Source organism: Mus musculus, chromosome 10 (genome assembly GCF_000001635.26).
Source record: "Mus musculus strain C57BL/6J chromosome 10, GRCm38.p6 C57BL/6J".
Lineage (NCBI taxonomy): Eukaryota > Metazoa > Chordata > Mammalia > Rodentia > Muridae > Mus > Mus musculus.
Window position 1 is genome coordinate 60,775,610 of NC_000076.6, and position 23,450 is coordinate 60,799,059.

The 23,450-nt window shown below is 53.5% G+C and overlaps 1 protein-coding gene across 2 annotated transcripts in view; it reads right to left on the reverse strand.

Annotated features, from left to right (window-relative positions):
• The window catches only part of Unc5b (unc-5 netrin receptor B), a 68,988-nt gene that overhangs the window by 13,016 nt on the left and 32,522 nt on the right, over positions 1 to 23,450 (reverse strand). Inside the window, exons 2-8 of one of the 2 annotated variants that reach the window (NM_029770.3) lie at positions 7,449 to 7,673; positions 4,486 to 4,629; positions 4,059 to 4,162; positions 3,175 to 3,355; positions 2,559 to 2,726; positions 1,781 to 1,945; positions 1,576 to 1,608 (exon numbers count right to left, since the gene is read on the reverse strand). In NM_029770.3, the coding sequence (NP_084046.2) occupies positions 1,576 to 1,608; positions 1,781 to 1,945; positions 2,559 to 2,726; positions 3,175 to 3,355; positions 4,059 to 4,162; positions 4,486 to 4,629; positions 7,449 to 7,673 (1,020 nt within the window). The remainder of the gene's footprint in view (positions 1 to 1,575; positions 1,609 to 1,780; positions 1,946 to 2,558; positions 2,727 to 3,174; positions 3,356 to 4,058; positions 4,163 to 4,485; positions 4,630 to 7,448; positions 7,674 to 23,450) is intronic. The other variant, NM_001359273.1, reaches the window with a different exon arrangement.

Here is a 23,450-nt window from a genome sequence, read left to right on the forward strand (position 1 = left end):
GGAGAGGTGGTGAGAGGGATGGGAAAGAAAGATGGAACCCAGGGAGCCCACAGCGAAGCAATACTGCCTTCCACCAGCAGGGGCTGCAGTTGTAAATAATTATGCACTGCCAGGCAGGGGTCCACAGATCATTCTAGAAGGACAGAAATATCCTGTTCCCTTCATCCTGGGAATGCTCAAGTAGACCTAATGTGGCTACTGACGACTAAGATGTGACTGGTGCAACTGGGGAGCTATGTTTCCTAATGAATTTAGTTTTAATGAAGTGAAATATGAATTTTAAAAGCCACCCAGGGTCAATGACTACTAACACACCAGCCAACTCAGGCACAGCAAAGTGGAGGCCACCTGACAGCTGCTCTCTGACCTAACTGTCTTTCAGGAGTGCTAAGAAGCACCGGGGCTTCATTAAAAACAGGGGACTTGGGCTGGAGAGATGGCTCAGTGGGTAAGAGCACTGACTGCTCTCCCAAAGGTCCTGAGTTCAAATCCCAGCAACCACACAATGGCTCACAATCATCTGTAATAGGATTCGATGCCCTCTTCTAGAGTGTCTGAAGACAGCTACAGTGTACTTACATATAATAAGTAAATAAATCTTAACAAAACAAACAAACAACCTCCCCCCCCCCCAAAAAAAACCAACAGGGGTCTCTGGAAGAGGTAGCCTAAGGTCCAGCCTGGCCTGCACCCTTGGGTGAGCCCACAGCCACATCTTGTAGCATAGGAGGCCATGGCTTCCTGCTCTGGGAACACTGTCTCTACCTTACCTCAACAATCTCACTGGGGCACCCCCACTCCCCCACCCCACCCGGCACCCTGACAAGCCAGGAGGTGCTAGAGACTCTTCCTCAGGGCTGGGCTCCCACTTCTCAGGAGGCTCGTCCCAGCAGGGACAGGCTCATCTCTAAGCTCAGCTCCACACTCACACTGGGGGCCACTTGCTTGGTGATTTACACTCTCTGCATTAGCCCTGGGCCTGGCCTCTTGCTGAGCTGAAACCTTCCCTGCAGAATGATCTGGAAATTGTTCTTTAATTACCACAGGCTGGTCTGAAGGAGAGGCTGTGCTGCCCTGATATTGCTGTCACAGCACTAAGGGCCCTTGGGGTGGGAGGGGAGTCCTTTGGGAGCTGACTCCGGGCAGCAGCACTCAGATCAGGGTTAAGTTGGGGGGTGTGGCCCAGTTGCTAGGGATAGATACGGTGTGGTGCACAGAGGTGAACAGGCATGTCACTGTCTCCCGGCATGTCCACCTGCTTTGGCCACAAAAATATGTGGGCTCAAATCCTGGTTTTGTTACTTGGACAGGTTTCTTTCTCCTTTGAGACTCAGTTTCCCATTCTGTAACGGGAGTGTCAGGGGGAGTCGGGGGGCCTTTCTGACAGCCGAGAGTCTCACTGCCTCTCTATGACAGAAGCGTGGCAGCATGCATGAGGTACAGGGAGCCTATAGAGTTTTACTGGGAGGAAAAAACATCATTTCTCCCTGCCTTGGACCCCACACCCATGGAAAGCCAGCCAAGGAGAGCCAGGAATCCCCAGAAGAAAGAAGAGAGGCATGAAATGGGACTTACGGTGGCTTTTAGGGTCGTTTAGAGTTCTCTGATCTGTCAAGGGAAATAAAGGGAAAGATGATGACTCAGGTGACAGAGAAAGGGTGGCCGAGGAGGTGATGGGGGCATGGCATGGATGAGATGAAGGGCGAGCGTGGGGGCCAGACAGAGGCCCTACAGCTGGGCCAGGGCAGAGGGACCTGTCTCCCAACTCCAAAGCACTCACTCAGCACGCACAGCCCATCAGTGCAGTTCTTGGAGTCAAGTAGCGTCCCGCTGCAGTCACGGCCTCCGTTCTGGGGTGGCGGTGCCATGCACTCGCGGCTGCGCCAGTGCGCACACTCTGTGCTGCAGGCAGACCACTTGCTCCACTCGGTCCACGCTCCATCCACTGCAGGAGCACAGCACAGACATGGACACGCAGTTACGCATTCAAGCGGGGACACGGAAACAAAAACATACATGCACGCACGTACGCACAGACCCACACACGGACCCATGCACGCACACGCCAATCATATTTGCACAGCCCACGGGCTGGGGGGCAGTTAGACACGCTCAGTAGCTGAGGGTAAAGATACTCAGGCACAAAGACAGACATAGAGAGACAGACAGACAGACAGACAGACCTGGGAGAGAAAAGTCACTTGGTCACACATACACAACCAAAGCGCAGGCAGATGAACCCAGAACCAGGGCCACATAAGTCAGGGAGGAGGCTGCTGAGAGGATGAGGGTCTGTGGCCAATGGGCATCTCAACAGATACATGCAGGGAGCTCTCTAGGACCCTGGCAGTTCCTGCAGCCAGGCTCAGCCCTGTCCAGCTGCAGCTCACTGCCTCTGATCCCAGCTCCCAAGCAGCCTGGGACAGAATCAGAAACTAGAAACCATAGAGTACCCTGAGGACCTGGGCTCTGCGCTCTTTGCCACTGGGAGAAGGTAGTGTCCCAACTCCATACATATCCCATAGGCAGAAGAGCCCGGGTGGGCTGGTGGCTCCTACCTGGGCACACGGTGGTGCAAGCTGTCTTCTGGAAGGCCTGTCCCTCACAGAAGGCGCCTCCATTGAGTGGGGCTGGATTGGTGCAGGTCCGAGTACGCTTCTGCCAGCCTCGGCCACAGCGATTGGAACAGGGTGACCACTCTGCCCAGCTGGACCAGCCTCCATTCACTGTAGGGATGGCCCATCAAATGATTAACATGGCTCTGGCTGCCTCCAGGTTATCTTCAGCCCATCACCCACCTTTAGTAACCCAGCCACTCTGGTTGGAGCCATTCATCTGTGGGACTGGGCACTGAGAGGACACTGTTGGCCCCTGAGAGGGCCTAGGAAGTCACTGTCTCATCCCTGCCTGATGTACAGTGACGCAGTAAACTTGATAGAGGGGTAACACCTAATGAGGGTCTACCCAGTGTGTGATGGGGTTCTTGGTAGAGGGGTAACACCTAACCAGGGTCACCCAGAGTGTGGCTGGGTACCTGGGATTTGGCCTCCTGGAGGTGGGGGTGGGGCAGAGTGGAGGGGATATATTGCTTCAGGCCCCCCTACAGTACCGAGAGCTCCCACCAGAGGGCACCCGGGATAATCACAGCCCATGCCCACAAACACCCATCCACACCATAGACGATGACTGTGGCCGTGGTGCTCCGGCGCTTGGCCACGATATTCTTGGCCACACAGGTGTAGTTGGCCGTGTCTGAGAGGCGCGCCTGGCGGATGATGAGGTTGTGGTCAATGGTGAGCAGGAAGTTAGTGTCCTGAGCGGGGTCAATGACATCTTCATTCTTGAGCCATTCCACCTGTGGAGCAGGGCAGGGAGGACTCATTGTCTGCCAACTGTAAGATGGAACCTGAACAGCACCCATCCCACAGGGCTCGGATGAATGTGAGCAAGCATAGGCTGCTAGTGTCTGGTCCTCCCTACGTCCCTAAAAGCAGCAGGACCCTGGGTCCTGTCCTTAGCTCCGCTCCACACCAGCGTTCATAACCTAGGTGGTTACCCCATCCCTCTCATCTCTAAACGGTGGCCGTGCCCACACTGCAGGGCTGCTGAGGAGATCAAAGCCCAGCAGGTGGCAACTGCCAATCAGGTGCCCACCTTACTCACTGCCTAGGAGGGCACAAGCAGAAATGACCAGGTGACCAGGTTTTGGGGGCTCGACAGCTGAGACATGAATGAAGCTTGTCCTTTTCCGTGCCCCCCCCCCCCAACGCCTAGACCAGCGTAGGATGTGGGAGGGGAAAGAAAGGAAGACGGTCTCTAGCTGATGGAGTGAATAAACGCCTGGACACACCCATGGAAATCCAGTGGTATCTACAAGTGTGGTTATTGGGTGTATGTCAGGTAGGGGTGTCAGAGACCAAGACCCTTCCTGTGAGGCTCTACCTATGGAGAGATGGTGGGGTCTGGTGTGAATGGGCTTCAGAAGGACAGGCAGGACCACAGGAAGTCTGGAGCTGCTGGTAAATACCCTACCTGGCTGGCCACGCCCCCCTCCTCACCTCAGCCACAGGCACTCCCTCCGGTGGGCGGCACTGCAGAAGGACCTCATGATCCAAGGGTACCTCCTTGGCCAGAGGCTCCTGGTCAAAGTTCTTGCGCAAGTCTGAGAAGAGTTCCAAGAACATCAAGGGATTGAGCATGTGAGCATGAAATGCCCACCGTGGCCACTAGGGGGCAGGGCATGCCTATGGAACTGTTTACAGGAGCCCTTCACCTGCGGAAACAGGGTCCCCCTCCCTGACTCTGGGACCTCGCCTGGAATCCTCCAGCTTCCCTTCCCAGGTGGCAAGGGCTGCTGGAAACCCCGGAGCCTGAGGAGGCCTGGCCTCTGGGTCTAGGAGCCCATGTCGTCTGGCATACAGTGGGAGGGTATTTCTCTTTCTGATCTCTATGGGGAAGTGGGGTGGGATACTCAAGGAGGCGTACAGGCAATGCGGATGTAGGCTCGGCGACTCTTGGTAGTTCCCGAAGAGCTCCAGGCCACGCACTGGCACCAGTAGTCCTCGAGCCCGAAGAGTTCCTCCACTTGCTGCCGTGACACCTCGATCTGCACCTCTCGCACCCGCAAGCCTGGCCGGGAGAGAACGGGTCTTCAGCGGGAAAGAAACTGCCTCCCTTCTACCCCAGTCTCTGGCGCGCTCCAGCAGAATCCCACTGGCTTCCATCTGGGTCTATCTACGGCCGTTCCCCGGGGCAATGTAACTGTCTTCTAGGCCCTCAGACCCATTCACCACCCAGCTAGCCTCAGCAGAAAGACCCAGGTCCTCCACACAGCCTCCAGACCTCCTCAAGTAGCCACGGGCCGGGCCACTGCACACGGTCTCCTGTCTGGACCTCTTCTGCGCCCTCAATGCCCTGGGCGCTTCCAGTTACCAGCAGGTTCGCTACCTGCTCATCCAGGCAGGAGCTGCAAGTACGCCTGTCCATCTCACCGCTGTCCTCCCACGCATGGGCTGAGGGACCACTGTCACTATACATAGCTAATGGGGACGACAGCCCCAGATCCCAGGGCTAGCAGGTACAATATGCCCCTGATAGGAGCAAGAGCCACGCTTGTCACCGTTACTAGGAACCATGGGACTGTTTACTGCCAGCACAGGTCATCATCTGAGGCCCACAGCAGGCAAACTGTCTCTTGCTTGGACTAGAACTCATGGCTGGTGGTGACTGGGAGAAGGAACTCACAGGCCAAAGAAGGACTAGTTGTAAGAAGTGTTTATCCATAAAGAATACAGAAGTGTTTGGCAGGGAGGGCCCAGAGGGTACTAGTCCTCTGCCTGGTGGGCACTGTGCTCATGGTATCTTATGGCCTCCCCACTGGGACCTCCTGCTAATAGAGAGAAAGAAGGCCACAGGGCCCAGAGAGGTTGTATGACTGCCCCACAGTCACACAGCCAGTGTGATAAGGCCTGGATGGTGGGTTAGACTGTTCTCTTCTGGTTTTGTTAAGAGAAAGTCTTTTCTGTGTGGCCTGGGGTTGACAGGCCAGTATCATTCACACTGACTGTTCAGTCGGGCTTGCTTTGTTTTGCTTCGAATCCTTTTACCTATCAGATTTTAGATGAGAATGGAATTTTAAGACTTTTTATTTCAGAACCCCCAGCACCAAGCTCACACCTGCAGCTGAACCTCCTCAGGAGCACGGCTTACCCAGTGGTGGTTAAGGTTAGGCGCTGTCTGGGGTGTGGCTTTCCAATCTGGGTGGGCCTGAGATCAGGGCTTTTCAAGGCAAAGCAGAAATTGAAGGAGAGAAAAGGGGGTCTGGAGGTGGGGGCCAGAAGAAAGCAGGAGAGACTCAAACACAAACGGAGAGGAGAGCAACGGATGTGACCAAGGGAGGGAAACAGGAAAGAGAAGAAAGAGCAGGTGAGGGCAGTCAGAGCCAGGCCGGAGCAAAGCTCCCTCGGCTCCGGCTGCTGGGCTCAGTACAGCGGACATCTGTACATGCCTCTCGCTATCCCCCTGTTCTGGGAAAGGCCTTTTACCCAGGACTCCCACACCCTGCTTAGGGTGGGACCTTCCCTAAGCCAGAGCCACTCGCCCTTGCCATCCCCTGGGAGAGGTTGAGAGCTGGCTGAGCCTCCACCTGGCAGCACCGTGAGCCACACCTCAGGAGGAAGGGCCCCGTGCCTCTTCCCAGCCTAAGATCCAGTCACGGTCCTTCCCTCCTTTAGTCTGGACAGCATTCTAGTACACATTGTTTAATCATTCATGTGATATTTATAGGACAGGGCGCCCACAGCCTGCAATCCAAAATTCTCACCAAATCGAATCTTACTAGTCACTTATTAATTTATTTACTTATTTGTTTGTCTTTTGAGACTGGCTCTCTGATCTTGAGTTTTTGAGACAAAGTTGTACTCGAACTCAGAGATCCACTTCCCTCTTCCTTCTGCATGCTGGGACTAAAGGTGTGTGCTACCACTGGCTGATGAAATCGTATTATTTAAAATATTTTTACATTTAGTGTGTGTGAACTCATGCACATGTGTATGTGTGTGAGTGTGTGTGTGTTCTTGCGTGAGTCACGGCATATCTGGAAGTCAGAGGACAGTTTTCTGGAGTCAGTTCTACTTTGTGCGGCCAGAGACTAAACTCAGGTTGTAAACAGGTACCTTTACCCTGCGCCATCTTGCCAGCCAACTTCATATTATATTTTATTTTATACCTTGTAAGGGACTGAACCCAGGGCCTTGTGAGTACTGGCAAACACTCTGCCACCGACCCATAGGCCCAGAGACCCTCTTCTCACTTTATTTTGAGATAGGGTCCCAAAATAAACTCAAAATAAACTTGAACGCTCCTGCCTCAGCCTCCAGAGTAGCTGAGATCACAACCCTACACCACAAAACCCCAGCCCAAAACCAAAACTTGATTGTTGACAGAATGCAGCAGAAATTGCAGGTTTTGGGGCATTTTGAATGTTGTTTCTGGTTTTGGTCGTCCTTCCTTCCTTCCTTCCTTCCTTCCTTCCTTCCTTCCTTCCTTCCTTCCTTGAGATAGGAGGGGGCTATCTGATTCAGAATTTGAGCAAATTCAAAGTCTAAAAAATTCTGAAATCTGAAACATTCCTGGTCCCAAGTGTAAGGGCCACTTAACACGAATGAATCTTTCTTTTATACCAAGAACAGCTTCTGGCAAGGAAACACACCATGAATGTAACCAGAAAATGGTACCATCTTTCCCTAACAAGAAGCTATGGAAAGACACCAGTGCAGGTGTTGTCTTGTCTGGTGCGCAACTTCAAGACTGGCCAACTGTGTGGCAGGGTGGGGGAGCCCCTGCTGGGGCTTGTAGCCCCCACCTGGAGAACCGGAGGGGAGCCTAAGGCCCAGGGGGCACCATGGCTCTGTGGCATCTCTGAGGAGCCCAGGTGGGGCCAGCCTCACCTGTGGCCTCATCCAGGCTCTCCTGTGTGACGTGGTCATTCTGGCTGACCCACTCGCCATTACACTTGAAGTAGATCTGCGTGGCAGGGAAGGCTCTGCAGTGCAGTTCCACTGGCTTGTTCTTTACGATGTAGGCGTCCTGTGGCTCCAATAGGAAGTACGGCAGCTGCTCCGCAGGGGCTGATGGGTAGGAGTCTGGGAGCACCTGGCCAGCAGAGTCAACGCCTGTGGAGGGAGAGTACCATGAACACCTCATCCTGGGGACCTCATCCACTGCCACTCATACACGGTCTCCAGAGCCGGCAATTTTCCCGTCCTGGCCAGCCCTGGCATGTTAGTGGTCCAGAGGCAAGGGCACCCCCACTAGATCTGCTCTGATTGGCCTCAGTCATCTCCCATGTCTACATACAGGCTGAGACAAAAGCACAAACCAGGCCAGCTCTGCCTTAAAGCCATCACCGTCCTGAGCAACCCCACTGGAGACACAGAGGCATCCAGGACCTTTGGGGTATGTTGTGTGGGGGTGGTAATGCCAAGCCCAGGGCTCTAAGCATCCTGCAGGCTCTTCTCAGGCTCACACCTTAGCAGAAGGGAGAACCTTTAGAGCACACAGCTAGGCTAAACCAGTGGCCACCTCCTCCCCCACAGGGCCTGGTGGAAAAGCCTGAGTCCCTGGAAAGAACAGCACCTTGGGAGGTGAGACAAACAGGATGGGAGGAAAGCAGGCCAGGCCTGTGATTGGTCACAACTCACTTAGGAAAATTGGCTTTGCATCACAAATGCAGAACAATCTGCGGCAGCTTGGGACAAGCAGTGGGGGGGCTTGTGCTCCGGGTTCATTGCTGGGAAAATGGAATCAAATGCAGGGTGTGTGTGTGTGTGTGTGTGTGTGTGTGTGTGTGTGTACATGGACCTTCTCACCAAGCAAATGCTTGTAGAGGCAGTGGGGTCCCAGGAGGCCTAAATAGGGATCATGAACTTGTCTGTAAGGTCAAAAGGCCTTGTGTGGCCCTAAGGAAGTCCCCTGTAGGCAGAGGGGCAGGGGACAGTTCCCTCAGAGCAGAATAGACAAAATGTGTCTGTTTTTTTCTCTCTGTGCACCAGGAGACTCTCCTAAGACTGGGGCAAAAGGCGGGGCAGTGGTGGTGCACACCTTTAATCCCAGCACTTGGGAGGCAGAGGCAGGTACATTTCTGAGTTCGAGGCCAGCCTGGTCTACAGAGTGAGTTCCAAGACAGCCAGAGCTACACAGAGAAACCCTGTCTCGAAAAACTAAAAAAGAAAAAAAAAAAAAAAAAGACTGGGGCAAAAGATACTGGATTTAGAGGGGTGGGGAAGGGGGAGAGAGTGTGTTGTGCACACACACACACACACACACACACACACACACACACACACACACAAAACACACCAAACCTAGTGCTTAAGGAGAAGCCAGCCAATGGGACTCGAACCCATTTCTTCCAGCACCTTCTATGTGAACCAGAGTGTGTCTTATGGGAGTCCTGCTTTTTGGTTGCAGAGGAAGACTGGAGGGAAGCACCAGCCTCTGGTTAGGCCTGCTTTGAAGATCACATGGTGGTCTGGAGTGAGCCCACCACTGGATAAGTACAAATTGCCCCAATGAAGTCTTACCAAATGCCCACCCAAGCAGTGAGCTGTTGAGTATTTGCAAACAGTTGAGTTATTAAATTCTTGCAACACCCCTCTGGGTGCGTTCTGTTGTCCTCATTCATTCACTTGTTTGTTTGTCCTGGACTCACTCTGTAGACCAGGCTGGACTCACAGAGATCCGCTTGCCTCTGCCTCCCGAGTGCTGCCAGGGCTACCCGGACTGTCTCCTCATTTTACAGAAGAGAAATTGAGACTCAGAGAGGATGAGCAAGTTGCTCAAGCTCACACAGCAGAGCTAAAGTTTGCACTCAAGAAACAGGACCTTCGGCCTGTGCCCACCGCCAACAGAGTGCAGCAGGCATGGTAGCCTCTACCAGGTCCTCTGGCACCAGCCAAGGATGAGGTACTTGGCCTGGTCCTGCTTAGAGGATGCTTCCTAGGCCCTAGCTACATCTGATGATCACCATCAACACAGCACAACAGTTTCTAGTTGTTAGTAGATCCATCAGTTTTAATGGTATCACAAGGCCACAAAGAATTTTTTATTATTATTATTATTATTATTATTATTATTATTATTATTATTATATAGTCAGAGTCAAGGAATTCAGTATGAATTTATTCCTAAAAGTTGAGTCATCACTCGGAAAATACCTGGCATAATCACACGGCCACGTATACCACTACTCTCCTCACAAGAGCAAGGACACGGACATAGTATAAATGGCTATAATGAAAATGTGGTACACACACACACAGTGGAATAAAGTTTTGTAGAAAAAGGGGTGGATCTGGAAATGAATCATCGTAAGTGTGGGAACCCAGGCTCAGAGAAACTGGTATTTCATGCTATTTCTCATATGTGAATCTATGGATTATAACTTCTAATACACGCACCCACATAGAGACACACAAGTACATACACACACACACACACACACACACACACACACACACACACTTGTTTTATCCCATTTCTACAACTTACTAACTAGGATGGATGTTGTGTGCACCTGCTGGGCACAGCACAAGTTCTCAGAGCACAGTAGACGCTGCCCTCCCCACTTCCCGTCCATCCCCATTTATACAGAGTCCTTAGTTCCTATGGAGTGACCTGGCCAACTAAAAGAGAGCCAGGTAACATTAGTGTTAAAACAGTGAGCTTCCTCTACTACTAAAACAACTATTCCATAGCACCCTGAGGTGGCACAGCCTAGTTTGGGAATTGCATCCCTAAAGCAGGGGTCCCAGACTCTACCTTCCAGGAGCCTTTCTGCCCAGGGCTGTGACCTGGCATCAGGCAGAGACTCGCTACACTCTAGGTAGGTGACAATGACCTTGAACTCTGGGCCGACCTGAGATCCACCTCCCAGATGCTGGGGTAATAGGGGTGCACTACCTAAGCCTCGCTCCTGGCTTTCTGACCCTATGGAATGAGAGCTCTGTGGGGGTCATCTTAATGTCATCCCCCACCCCAACTCCTCACCAATTTTAACTCACGCGGGCAACCACACACTTCCAAGGATCCTGCCTGGGAGGACCCTTCTCGCCTTGGCGGTTTTGACAGACAAGACTCACAGATGCCACTGGCTGGCCATTGCAGTCAGGACACTGACCTTGGAGGTCACAAAGCTTCCTAGTCTCTGGGACCAGCCATGTCACTAGTCTTGGAGGTCACACAGCCACCTCACCTCTGGAGATCTGGGCCCCCAGATTCTCAAACTCTTTTGTCTCCTGTCTCTGAGTCCAGGTTTGAGTCCAACCCCCGCCCCCCCCCGCCCCCCCCGCTGTCCTCCTAGAGACAAGGTCCCTGTTCTCTGGGCCAGGGACACAGGCAGGTGTGAGGCCAAGTGGACTGAGCAGGCGCTGTCCGTGGGAGCTCCAAGGCTCCTTAGCCGTCTCAATGACTGTTCTGGAGGGCAGAGGATGTACCACACTCTTCCAGCGGACCTCCGTGTTCATGTCAGGAGACATGATGGAGACAGGCAGTGGGGATGGAAACACTGTCAGTCCACAGGCTTCTCCCCAGAGCCTGGGCTGTGCCAGCAGTGAAGGCGCTGGCTCCAAAGGTGCCAGAACCTGAGGCTCTGGAGTAGGCAGGAGGCACAGAACCAAGCAGAGAGCAGCTTCCCAGAGGAATCAGCCTAAGTGCACTATTCTCTTTCCTTCCTTCAAAAGTCTCTCTGTAGACCAGGCTGCCCTCAGATCTGATCCTCCTGCCCCAGCCTCCTGAGCGCTTGAGTCACAGGCCCATGTCACCAGCCCCACTCTTGTCACTTTATGAAGAGAGAGTAGCTTTGCCTCCCCTGAGGTGACCTTTGACCCCAGGCTGGGGCTGAGCAGGAGTGGGCAGGTTGTCCAGAGCTCTCTAGCCTGGTTCAACTCCTCAGTCTGAATTAGATCTGAGAAAGTGGTTTGCCTCTTGCCTGCTAACTTGAGGGTGTTGCCATGAGGGTTGTCACCCAAGGAACCGGATGACAGTGTGCCCTGAGAGTCCTGCATGTTACCAGTCTCAGAAATGGGGAGCAACTGACAACATCACACAACACACTAACCCAGCCGGATCTGAGTTCTGTTTCTGGCTCAGGGCTCAAGAGAAAGGTGCTTGGCTGTGGCGGGTACACACCCAGTGTCCCACATCGGGCTATGAACGCTTACCATTCCTTTCTGAGGCCGGGCTTTGCTCCCAGGGTAGAGGTCCCAGGACAAAGCTGCAGCTTGGCAGGGAGGGTCTAGGCATATCCATCACCTGCCTTTATCCCTGAGGCCGAGGGATCCTGGCACGGTTCTAGGAATCTCTCGACAGCAGAGCAGGACCATGTGTCCAGGGCTGGCTGGCACAGGACAGGGAGGCGAGGAGGGGGTAAGGGAAGTGTGCGCAGAGTTGTCCCACGCTGGGCACATTTATCATCAGCAAGCACAGTGGCTCTGGACACCGGCTAATTCTCCCAGCCCTGACTCCCACTGCATGGAAAATCTCTCCCATTCACTGCGGGCCGCTGTGCTCGGTGGGGAGCGGGCAGAGATGGAGGAGATGAGCCAACTTATTATTATGTTTTAAAAACACAAACCCCACAGGCTGGGCCCCTCCTTGGACACAGAACACTGCCTCCATCTGGCCCTAGATCCTGTGGGGGTTCAGGCTGTGGTCCCCCCTCAGAGGCTGTTTCAATGCTCGTTACTGATGACAAATGGGGGGCTGGCCAGCTTGGAGGACACCAAGTTGCTCCTAACAAAGGAAGCCTCTCACCCAGCCCTGTTCCCACACCCTCCACAGACCCATCCGTGCCCATGATGTCATTTGCTGTGATGGCCACAGGAAGTAGCCTTGTCAAGAGGGCCAAACCTAAGGAGGGTCCAGATGCCCACATCCCTCCAAGGCCCAGACATCAGGCTAGAGTAGCCCATGCTACTTACAAGAGTGGGAATGGACACACAGTCCTTGGGTCACTGGGTCACTGGGTGACCCGATTCACAGAGGCCCTTGGGGAAGCTGTGCTGCCTGGCCTCCCTCCAGATCCTTCCTCTGAACCCTGGGCTGCCTAGCATGGACACCTCTATAGCTAACTTCAGTGCCAGGCTTGGTGGGCTCAGAGCCCCGAGGAACCATCTTCTGCGTCCTTCTCTCCTGGGTAAGGGGACCAAGGCTTCTCATCCCCTCCTCTTCTAGAAAATGACCTTTGGTCTCGCATTTAAAAGCCTTTATAGTGCCGGGCAGTGGTGGCGCACACCTTTAATCCCAGCACTTGGGAGGCAGAGGCAGGTGGATTTCTGAGTTTGAGACCAGCCTGGTCTACACCAGGGCTATACAGAGAAACCCTGTCTTGAAACTCCCTCTCCCATCCAAAAAAAAAGCCTTTATGGTTCCATATATACCAGCCATACAAGCTTGAGTTACTGCTCCATTTTACAGGGCTAGAAATGGAGGCTCAAAAGTCAAAGGACACACCCAAGACCATCCATCCACATTCATGCATGATCCCCTGGACCATTGAGAACAGCTGTGTCTGTCATCTCGGTGGTGAGAATCAGACCTTAGCCTCAAGCCCAGCATGTGGACCCCTTCCCCTTAGCCTGACCCTCCCAAATTTCAGACCTGTTTGTGGGCACTTTAGCCAAACAATAAGCTAAGATTACACCCCGAGAATCACACGCACCCTACCAGAAATCACCCATTACCATCTCCCTAGACATCAGAACCGTTGTATCCTGGCTAGGACAGAGGCTCCATCCTCGGGGCACTAAGCTAATGCCGCCGCCATCCCTCGCCAACCCTCCGCAAGGCATGCCAGCCTCCCATCCTTTTTTTAATCTGGTGACTTCCAATTTCAGAATCCACCGAACACTCAGCTATTCCCATAGACGAGGGGAAGTGTGCGGGGGTGGAGGGAAGTGATCTCCTTGTACTGTGGACGGGGTGAGAAGTGTGTTCCTGGTCCTCTCTTCTTTCACCCCTCAGCCAGCCCCGACGCTGCACGGATAACCGCAGATGCTGCGGATAACCATTTGATGCTTCAGATTACAAGGCAAACCTGCTCCTTCCTGTATCCTCCCAGCCTGCAGGCCCTCTTCCCCGATGAATTTTGAAGCTCTTTCTTTGACCCCTGGACCCACCCTGCTCCTGGCCTGGGGCGGTCTTGAGAGTCCTCGCTGTCCCTCCAACAGCTTCCCTTACCCCACTATAGAGCCATCCAAGCCATCTCCAGGTCCCTGGAACTCCCCTCCCTGACCTCTCTCTTTACAGTACAGTGCAGCCCTTTCCCAGGTTCCCGGCTCTTGGGGGGGGGGGTGACGTCTCAGCTCCAGTGCTGTGAGCTCAGGACATCCCTGAGCCAAGCGTCCCACACCCACCCCTCTCACCTTCACTATGTGGCCTTGGCGTACAGGCCCTAAAGCTAGCTAGGTCACTATAAAGCAAACTCCATGAGGCCCTGGGGCTGGGCCCACTAGGGAGGCCGACTTTCTCTGGCTGTGCATCCTTGGAATGAGGGTAGCAGTTGGGGTTCAGGAGAGAGCCTGGGCCACAGGAACGTACTGGAAGCCTGGATCCTCAGAGCTCATCTGATAACTGCCCTCTGAAACAGAAACCAGAGAGGGTGTGTTCTGGCCTTAGATCACACCGAACCCCATCAGTAGAGCCACTGGGCACTAGACCCCCAGGGCACAGCAGGGACTTTATTTGGGCTGGGGGCAAAGTATAGCACTTACCAAGCATGCAGAGGCCCGGGGGGTTCAATCCCTGACAGCATATAAGTAAGTAAATTAAAATCTTACATTTGCTTCTAATAAACAATTTTCTTGGTCTGTTCTGATTATAAAGATAATCATACCTTTGACATTAAGATGACATTAAGAATGGTTTGGGAGCCGGGCAGTGGTGGTGGCATGCCTTTAATCCTAGCACTTGGGAGGCAGAGGCAGGCGGATTTCTGAGTTTGAGGCCAGCCTGGGTCTACAGAGTGAGTTCCAGGACAGCCAGGGCTACACAGAGAAACCCTGTCTTGAAAAAAACCAAAAAAAAAAAAAAAAAAAAAAAAATTAAATAAATAAAAATAATAAAATAAAATAAAAACCAACCCGTTCCACCATGGTCTTTGATGGCTTGATTTTTTTCGTTTTGTTGTTTGTTTTATGTTTTTAAATTTTTTATTTTTGTTTTTCAAGACATGACGACTCTATATAAGAGGCTGGCTTTGAACTCACAGAGATCCGCCTGCTTCTACCTCCATGGTGCTGGGATTAAAGGTGTGCACTGCGATACCTAGCCTAAATACTTTATTTGAGAATTTCATACATAGCCTCCCTCTCCTCCCCTCCCTCCTCCCCCTCCCTCCACATCAGCTTCCTTCTACAGGAAGCGGGCATCAACTACTGATACCCCACAGGCGTAGGAATGTCTCATCTCTAGGCTTCTACCATTCCATGCCCTTCTTGGTCTGTCTGTCTGTCTAGAAACTACTGGTACTATCTGGCACCCCAGTGGGCTGTCCTCAGAGAGTCCACTTCTCACAGGGCCTTGATTTTCCCATCTGGAAAATGGGATCGTTTTAATTTGTTCTGCCAATTTCAAGAGGATGGGTTGCTTTAAATTCAGAGGTCTGAAAACCCTTTTCTCAGCTGGGCTGTTCTCTCAGCTTTGTCTATCTGTCTTGTTGTCTTTAGAAGAAAGGCAGGTGGGCCTCATGGCAGCTAACAGCATTTGTTTTGTTTTTTTTTTTTTGAGACAGGGCTATTGTTACATAGTCCAGGCTGGCTTTGAACTTGTAGCAGCAGTCTTCATGCCTCTGGAGTGCTGCAATCTCAGGCATTCAATCAGGCAGGGCTTGGGCTTGATAGACAGACAGCTTCAGGTTTCCCGGGTTCCAGCAGACTTCCAGCCCCTACCTGGCCTACTCTGTGATGACACAGAGCTGTAAAAGGCTGATGCAAGTTGGAAGAAGGGAATGAAACAGACTCTGTGGGGCAGATGGAGCTGCTGCCGGCCCCGTGGGACACAGGTCCCTGTTCCACCTGCCTGTTTGCACCTGCTGATGTAATCACCCGGCCGCCTTGGCTCAGGGCTGGGCCTGCTCACCTGGTTTTCTAAGGGAGCTGCAGGTGGCGGGTGAGAGGGCAGGAGGGCAGGGGATGACACAAGTGTCCCAGGAACTGCAGGAAATGCACTCCAGGTCACAGGACCCACTGTCACTTCAGGGGAGCTGGCCCCATCTCAGATGCACCCCATGGCATAAACTGGAGACATAACAGGCTCTTGGTTAGTTCCTATCCATGGAGCTCTTGGGTAAATGAAGGAAGGAAACCTAGATCTAAGGAAAGAAAACACTTGAATGGTCCCTGATCAGCTACTGGCCCACTGGGTGACTCTGGACCAGCCCAATACCTTACCTAAGACCTCAGTTTGTTTATCTGTAGAGTGGGTGTGGTGGCATGGTACCCACCTCTGAGGCAGTTGGGGACCAGAGAGAGAAAGCATGAGAGGGCACTAAGGTACTCGGGGACAGCAGTACCGGGTGGAGGAGCGGAGGAAGGACGAAGGCTGGGTTCCCAGGGAGCTAGAGCCACAGGCTGGGCAGAGAGCCTCAAGAGTCTCCCCATGGGGAGGAAGCATGGAAGAGGATTGCCAACTCCCCAGAGTCTTGGAGGAGCCTCCAGAAACATGCTGGGGCAGAGACCTGCTGGGACCCCCAGAGACGTTGGGAACGGTAGGCTGTTGGCTGCATGGTAAGAGCTGCACCCTAGGGGAGGCTATGCCTCCAGTTACCACTGTGGATACCAGTGTTCTAGTTTCCTCAGACCCTTCCCCACCTTAGGTCATGGCTCCCTGCTTAGCCCTCTAAGCCCCCAAGGGAAACCAGAAAGTCACTGGACGCTACCAGAGAAGTTGGTACTGGGAGTGGGGAGTCTGCCCCTGGGAGAGTTAGGGAAGCAGCACCGTTCCCAGGCTCCACACCCACATTCCCTGGTCAACAGTCCTCGGAGGTGGGAAATGGACACAGGAAAGTTTGGGGACTCGCCTAAGTCCATAGAGGAGTGTCAGCTCCCACACCTGAGTCCCTCCTCTGCATGCTTTTTAAGCTTTTTAAGCTCTTTGGCACTGAGTTGGGCTGACTCAGCTCAATGACGGTGAGCTCCTATGACGGTTGGTTAGGTGACTTTTCACAAGGAACCCAAGGAAAGACACAGCTGCACGGTGCCAGCTCTGGTCCCTGTCCTCCCTAGGAAAACACCCCCTCTTCTTGTTAAACAGATGTCACACTGTGGAATGTCCAGGGAGGACAGAGGAGGCAGCGCTCAGAGCGGAACCGAACCAGGCAACAAGAGGAGGTTCCAGTCTAGAAGCTCCGCATCTCTGCTACCATCATCGTGAGCGTCTAAGTCATACACAGGACCTCAATCAATCACCGCTGTTTACCTAAAGTCACATGGTTACTAGATGGCAGAGTCAAAGCCGGGTGTCCAACCTCGGGGCAGCGGATGTGCCACCAGCAAAGAGCAAGCCTATCCCTTAGGCTGCTTCCTTGCATGTATTTCAAAATGTCCTTAACTTCCTCCCAGTTTAACACCTGCCCCTCATTAAGCCCTGGGCCCAGGGGGTGGGGGGGTGGGGGAGAGTGTCTCAAAGACAGGGACTAGAGGCTGTGGCCTTGGGTAGCCCAGCAGATTCCCTCTCAGGCTGTCCACTCTCCGGTCCTTTTATTGGACATTTCTGAGGTTCAAGAGTGGCTCATATCATCCGGGAGAGGGACAGCCACCAACTTCCTCAAGTCCCCTGGGATCCAAAGTTCAAAACAATAGCTGTGTCGGTGGCGGCGGGTTGCCCTTGATGCAGAGGTTCGGTGGGTGGCTAATTTTAGCTGAGGACTACAGCTTTTCCCAGGCACGTCACTGGCCACTGTCTCAGCCCTGGCCCTGGACAAAAAGGTCTCGCTTTTCCTCCCCAGCTGGGAGCTGAGGACTGCCTGGCGCTCAGGACAATTCCCTTTGTGCCTGCTTCCGGGTGGCTCTTAAAGCTCAGAGAATGGTCAGCCCTGAGCTCTCCGCCCCAGCTCTCTGGCCCCTCTCAGTCTCTATTGCTTCAAGGTCCCCTTATTGTTATTCCTGAGAGCTGGCATTGGTGGGGAAAGAGTAGCAAGTTCGGGGTGAGGGACTGATGATGTCTAGCCGCAGTTCAGAGAGGGTGTGAGTGGCCTGAGGTCACAGAGCACTGAGGCAGAGCTGACCCCGGACTAAGCATCTATCTGTGTACACCTAGGCCAATGCTGTGTGAGCAGCGTGCAGAAACTGTACCGCTTCCACCTGGGAGCCTGAGTGTCACCTTGACAGTACCTGGGCATGAGAGGCTGGCTGCCTTCTCACTCCGCTGCCTTTACCTGGTGACTCCTGGCTCCTTCCTCAGGCCTTACCTAATAGAGTCCTCCTTAGAGCCTTGCTCTGCCTGCAACCCCTGTACCGCCCCCACCAGGCTCCCTCCTGTTCTTCCTCTGGCTAGTCTTTCTTTACTACCCCTGCCGCCTCCTAAGCTCAGATGCACTGGTATGCTTCCTTGTTAATATCCAGGCCCCTCCAGAACCCAGGGTCCCAGGGGACAGACACTCTGCTATGGTGCATTCGAAACATACTGCCGTTAACCATGAGTGTGGGTGCCGAGCAATCTAAAGACCCTGGGACAGGGCCTGGAGACCCCTCTGTACCAACTGAAGCGACAGGGTCCTGGGAGACTGACTGACTGAAGCTCTTGAAGCCTGGGACAGGGACATCTTCACATCCATCGCAAGCAGCATGGCTTCACCATGCTTTCATTTTGAGTTCAACGGCATGAAGGCAATACCTTGTCTATTGCTGTGCCTCTGCGTTAGGCTGGGATGCGGTAGATATCTTTAATTTTTTTTTTTTTTTTAAAGGCAGGGTCTCAAGAAGCCCAGGCTGGCCTTCAATTCACTATGTAGCCAAGGATAACCTAGAGCTTTGAAACATTTTTCCTCTTCCTCTTGAGAGCTAGATTATCGACATTGTTGTTGCACCTCTTCCTATGGGGTGCTGGGGACTGAACCCAGGTCTTCATGCAGGCCAGGGCAAGCAGTTGATAGCCCAGATGTTTTTGTATATGGTCGATGCTTAAGAAATGCTTCTTGCATAAAGTACTGAAGTCCCCAGACTCTCCTCTGGAGGCCTCACCTTCCCAGACAAGGGAGCCTTGGGGAGTGTGCCCAAGTCCAAGTCCAGCCCCCAGCCCCCACCCCCCCAGCCAGCTCCCAGTGCCTCCCTGTAGAGGCAGGCCACCTCTGTGGCCGGCCCCTGCAGCCTCTCCAGCCGGCCAGCATGCTGTAATTAGAGCGCTCCTTGCAGGCCCTGGTAATGAGGGGGTGTCTGGTGCCAGCCGTAATTACAGCCTGGTTGGAAGGCGCAGGGGCCGCCTCCAAGCCACATTACAAAGTCTGCAGCGGGACTCCTGCCCGCCCGCTCCCTTTTTATGGGGCTGGTTAAAGGGAGGCGGAGAAGCCAGCTCAGGCTGGGGGCTGCGGTCTTGGGAGAGTTGAGCTCTGAGAGTCCAGGCCTGTACCCCTTTGAAATTATGCTCCTGCCTCACCCCTACCCCACCCACGCCAACATTCCCATCCAAGGTAGAGGTCAGACGTGCAACGACACGGACAGAGCCATCCATGTGGCTCTCAGCTAAGCCCAGGGTCACAGGCCTCAAACAACAACCTCAAGACGACATAGCACACCTATTTACTAAACTAAGGGTCACGGCTTAAACAACCCAGTCTCAATCACATGGTGAGGAAGGGCAGATGCTAAACTCTAGCCTAGCCTGTGACCCTGACTGACAGCAGCGGTCCCTGGGCAAAGTGCAGGCAGGGCTCAGGCAAGCCTGAGAGCCGTACAGTTTGCAAGTTGGGAAGCCCGCTGGAATCCCCCTCTTCCTTTAAGAGATGAAGAACCTGGGCCAGGGTGTTGCTGTGTGGCAGGGTGCCTTGTTTATAATGTTCAAGACCAGACACTGGGTTTGACCAGCAGGATGAGGTCCAGAGATTAGAATCTCAGACTCGTGTTTTGTCAGGTATGCAGGATCCAAGGATACAGAGCCAGTGCGGAAAGGGCCTTGTCTACTCCATCCTGAGCCTTGTTGGCCTCAGGATGTCAGTCAGTGTGGATGGGAAAAAGTTATTCCAGGGGCTAAGTTAGTGGCTCTCTGGCACACCCCCCAGGCATGACAGACATCACTAATCGATCGCAGCACATCTGGACAGCACATCGGAGCCCTTCTTAGTACAGAGTGCAGTGAAGATGAGATTCCACAATCCCTGATTTAACGGGTCCCCACCCTCCCTCCATCCAGGGTGATCCGACCTTAGGCATACAGAGGGCAGGGAAGAGACATGGAGAGATGTCCTTAGTGACCAGTGTCCATGCTCAGTCAGCCTGCAACTCCAACCTTGTGGATTTGAGGCTTCCTGGGTAGGTCCTGTTAAACCCTAGTGCAGACCAGGGGCCATTCTGATGCATGGACCCAAAGGCAGCTTTTTCAAGTAAGCAGCGTGTTCCCTGGAGAGCCACCCAACATGGCAGAGGGCATCTCTGCACGCAGCCCCCATGCCCCTCTCCTCCTCTCCCAGCCCAACGCCAGGCTCCAACAACCACTGTCCACTCGCCACAGGTAGCCCACGATGACGGAGCCTCTAAGGTGCTTCCTATTGCCCACTCTGCCTGGAACCCTCAGAGCCTCTCAATGGTGCCTCTAATCCTGGCTGTTGCGGCCAGGGTGTGGAAGAGTTGCCGCCCTAGAGGTTAGTGTGCAATGGGACCAGACTGGGTGGACACAGCTCTGCCAGCCCCAGCCTCTCCTTCACAGTTTAGGTCCTGGGCCTCCGGGCACTGCATGGAAGACAAGGAGTCCCTGTGACTAGGGGACATAACTGCCTCATCTGCTTTGCTGAGCCAGGACCAGAGGGCATTTTTCAAAAGGACACTTTAATTAGGGAACAGGGCAGCAAGCCACCAGGACTATGGGCCACACCCTGTGCAATCAGAGACCTATATAGTCTAGGCCCAGCCTCTCTCTGACCTCCCTCACAGCACCCCCACGCCTCCTCAGACTGTGGCCTCTGGCACAGAGCACTGGATTCTAAGATGTGTTTCCCATGCAGAGCTCTGGCTTCTGGAGGTGGGAACAGCATCAACGAGGCTTAGTGGAGCCCAGATGCCCCTCGTGACAGAGGCAAAGGCACCAAAATATCAGTGCTGGACCACCGAGCCCTACTCCTGCATGTCCCCACCAGCAGAGATGATGACAAATGTCCCTTTCAGCCACTGCCTTGTTTCTCAGAGGTTTCAGCTCAGACCATGAGCTGTGCAGCCCCAGGTACGGTCCCCAACAGACAACGGCTTTCGCCTCAAGAACTGCTTGCCCTGCTGCCTGTCCCAAATGAGTGGACAGGACCCGAGCTCCACCCTCAACCTTGCCCCAGCCACCTACTTCCTCCTCTATAAAATGGGAGTCACCCTGAGACTCCCGGGCCACTGCTAAGATTAACAGAGTCACAGTATGAGAGTAACCAGGCCAGGGCAGGGCAGGGCACTAGAGCACAAGTTTGCCCCGCAGACGCTGAACTATCTGCCTATGGCACTGAAACTTCCAGGCTCCTCAGTCTTGTTCACAGTCTTGGGTAAGTAAACACCCCAGTCTTATAAGTGCAGAAGCACCTTATAAACTATAAAGGGCTGTCCATTACATTAGTCACTGTCATTTTCCTAATTATCTTCTTTACCCCATTGACTCACCTCCGTCCTGCCCACGACAGCCACCTCCATCCTGGCTCAGCCTGCAGAATTCTAGTGAAAACTGGTCTGCAGGAACCCCCACAGGCCTGCACCCCGAGGCCTGAGCTGCTCCTTAGATAGGGCAGGGTCCTCATCCTTGGGCAGAGTGGCTTTGAATGCTTGGTTTGCTGTCAGGAGGAACTTTACCCATCACAAGGATGCTCTGCAGGACTGGGGATCAAATCCAAGAGAAACAGCCATGTATATGTGAGGACCCTGGTGACTGGGGGTTGGGAGGGAACATGGTAAGAGCACGTTGTGCAAATCCGCCCTTGGCTTCTTCTGCCTTTTCCTGATAGGAAACCAGGAAGATTACCCGGGAGACCGCCATGCTGTTTGACTTCTGGTGAAGCCTTCCCCACTCCAGACCTCCCTCCTCAAAACAGGCAGTGCTTCTAAGTTCCATGGCTTGTCCTGAGACCCAGGTGTCAGGAGTAGAGGTTCTAGGGAAAGTATTTCAGCTGCTGGAGAAAATGCCACGCTGCCTTGGTGTGTGTGTGTGTGTGTGTGTGTGTGTGTGTGTGTGTTTGTGTTGGGGGTCATGATTAGGTTTGGAGGGACAGGGGTAGCCTGATCCTTAAGAACAAGACTGGGTGGCTGGAGAGATGGCTCAGTGGTTTAAGAGCACTGACTCCTCTTCTGAAGGTCCTGAGTTCAAATCCCAGCAACCACATGGTGACTTACAACCATCCGTAATGTGATCTGACGCCCTCTTCTGGTGCATCTGAAGACAGCTACAGTGTACGTACATATAATAAATAAATAAATCTTAAAAAAAAAAAAAAAAAAAGAACAAGACTACCAGGCTTTGACCTGATCTGCAAGCCTTCCTCATCTCAGCGTGGCAGCAGGTGGGCAGAGATAAACACAAAGCCCAGCCCACAGGACAGGGACTCGGCTCCAACAGCTGTGAAGGTTTCATGTGACTTGGCCTCTCTGAGTCTTATCCCTTCCCTGTAAGTCCCTTAGACAGAGAGATAAGAATAAATCCACTCACACAAGGTATGACTAGCTGGACAGACACTCTGTCTAAGTCTCTGGCCTTTATTTTCCTGGCTGCGGAGTGGGCATGCCTCCATGGGAGCACCAGCAAGGCTGGTGCACATACGCAGAGCAGGCACGCAGTGTTTGTGGGAACCACTAAGACCAGGAGACTTGGCAGCATTCTCCTCACACCTGGCCACGGTCACCTCTCAGCCTTGCAACAGGCACACGTTGTTGTCAGCTCCCAGGTGGCTGTTGGGCCCCCAGCCAGAAGCAACACCTTCCCAACCCACACACACCTCCGAGGAGCACCTGGCGTGAGGAGGGAGCTCGCAGCCCAGCCCTGGGATGCCAAGGGAGAAGGGACATCAAAGCCTAGGCAGGTGGCCCTGGGTGCTGCCCACTTCTCAGCGGAGTCCAGCACATGGGCACTGGCCACCTAGGTGACTGGTTCTGAGGCCTTCAGGAGGAGGAGGAGGTCGAGAACATAGCTGGATCTTAGAATCTGATCCACGGTCAGCATTCCTTCCCGGGAGGTTTAGAAAGCTCAACCCCAGCCTCCTACCTTTCCCATGAGGTAATAGCATTATTCCATTTAGCGGGTGGGGGTGGGGTGGGCAGAAGCTTCGCAGAAGTGAGTGGCAAAACACACAGAGCTATGGAATATCTGGGTGGGAATCAGGCTTCAATTTCCCACCTCAGCGGAAAGGCACGAGGTGACATCTGTGGTACAGTCCTTTCCTGTTTGCCCCTCGGTGCCTGACAGAGAAGCCACTGGATGCTCCAGCTAACGAGGGACCCACTCAGTTGTGGGTCCAGTGTCCTCAAGTATCCTGGGTACTGATCCTTCCTGCCTCTCCTGCCCCCCACAGTCCTCGTCACCCTTGACTCTCCCTGACATTCCCTGCACAGAAGTCTAATGTCTTCTTGGCTTTTCCTCACCCCATGCTGGCTGGACTGCACTCCTCCAACTCAGCTCGGGACTGTGTGACTTTGGAGAAGTCCTGACCCTCTTCCAGCCTTGTCTCCCATCAAGGAAGGGTCAGATGAGACGCTTAATAGTCAGTCTATAATCACCAAAGC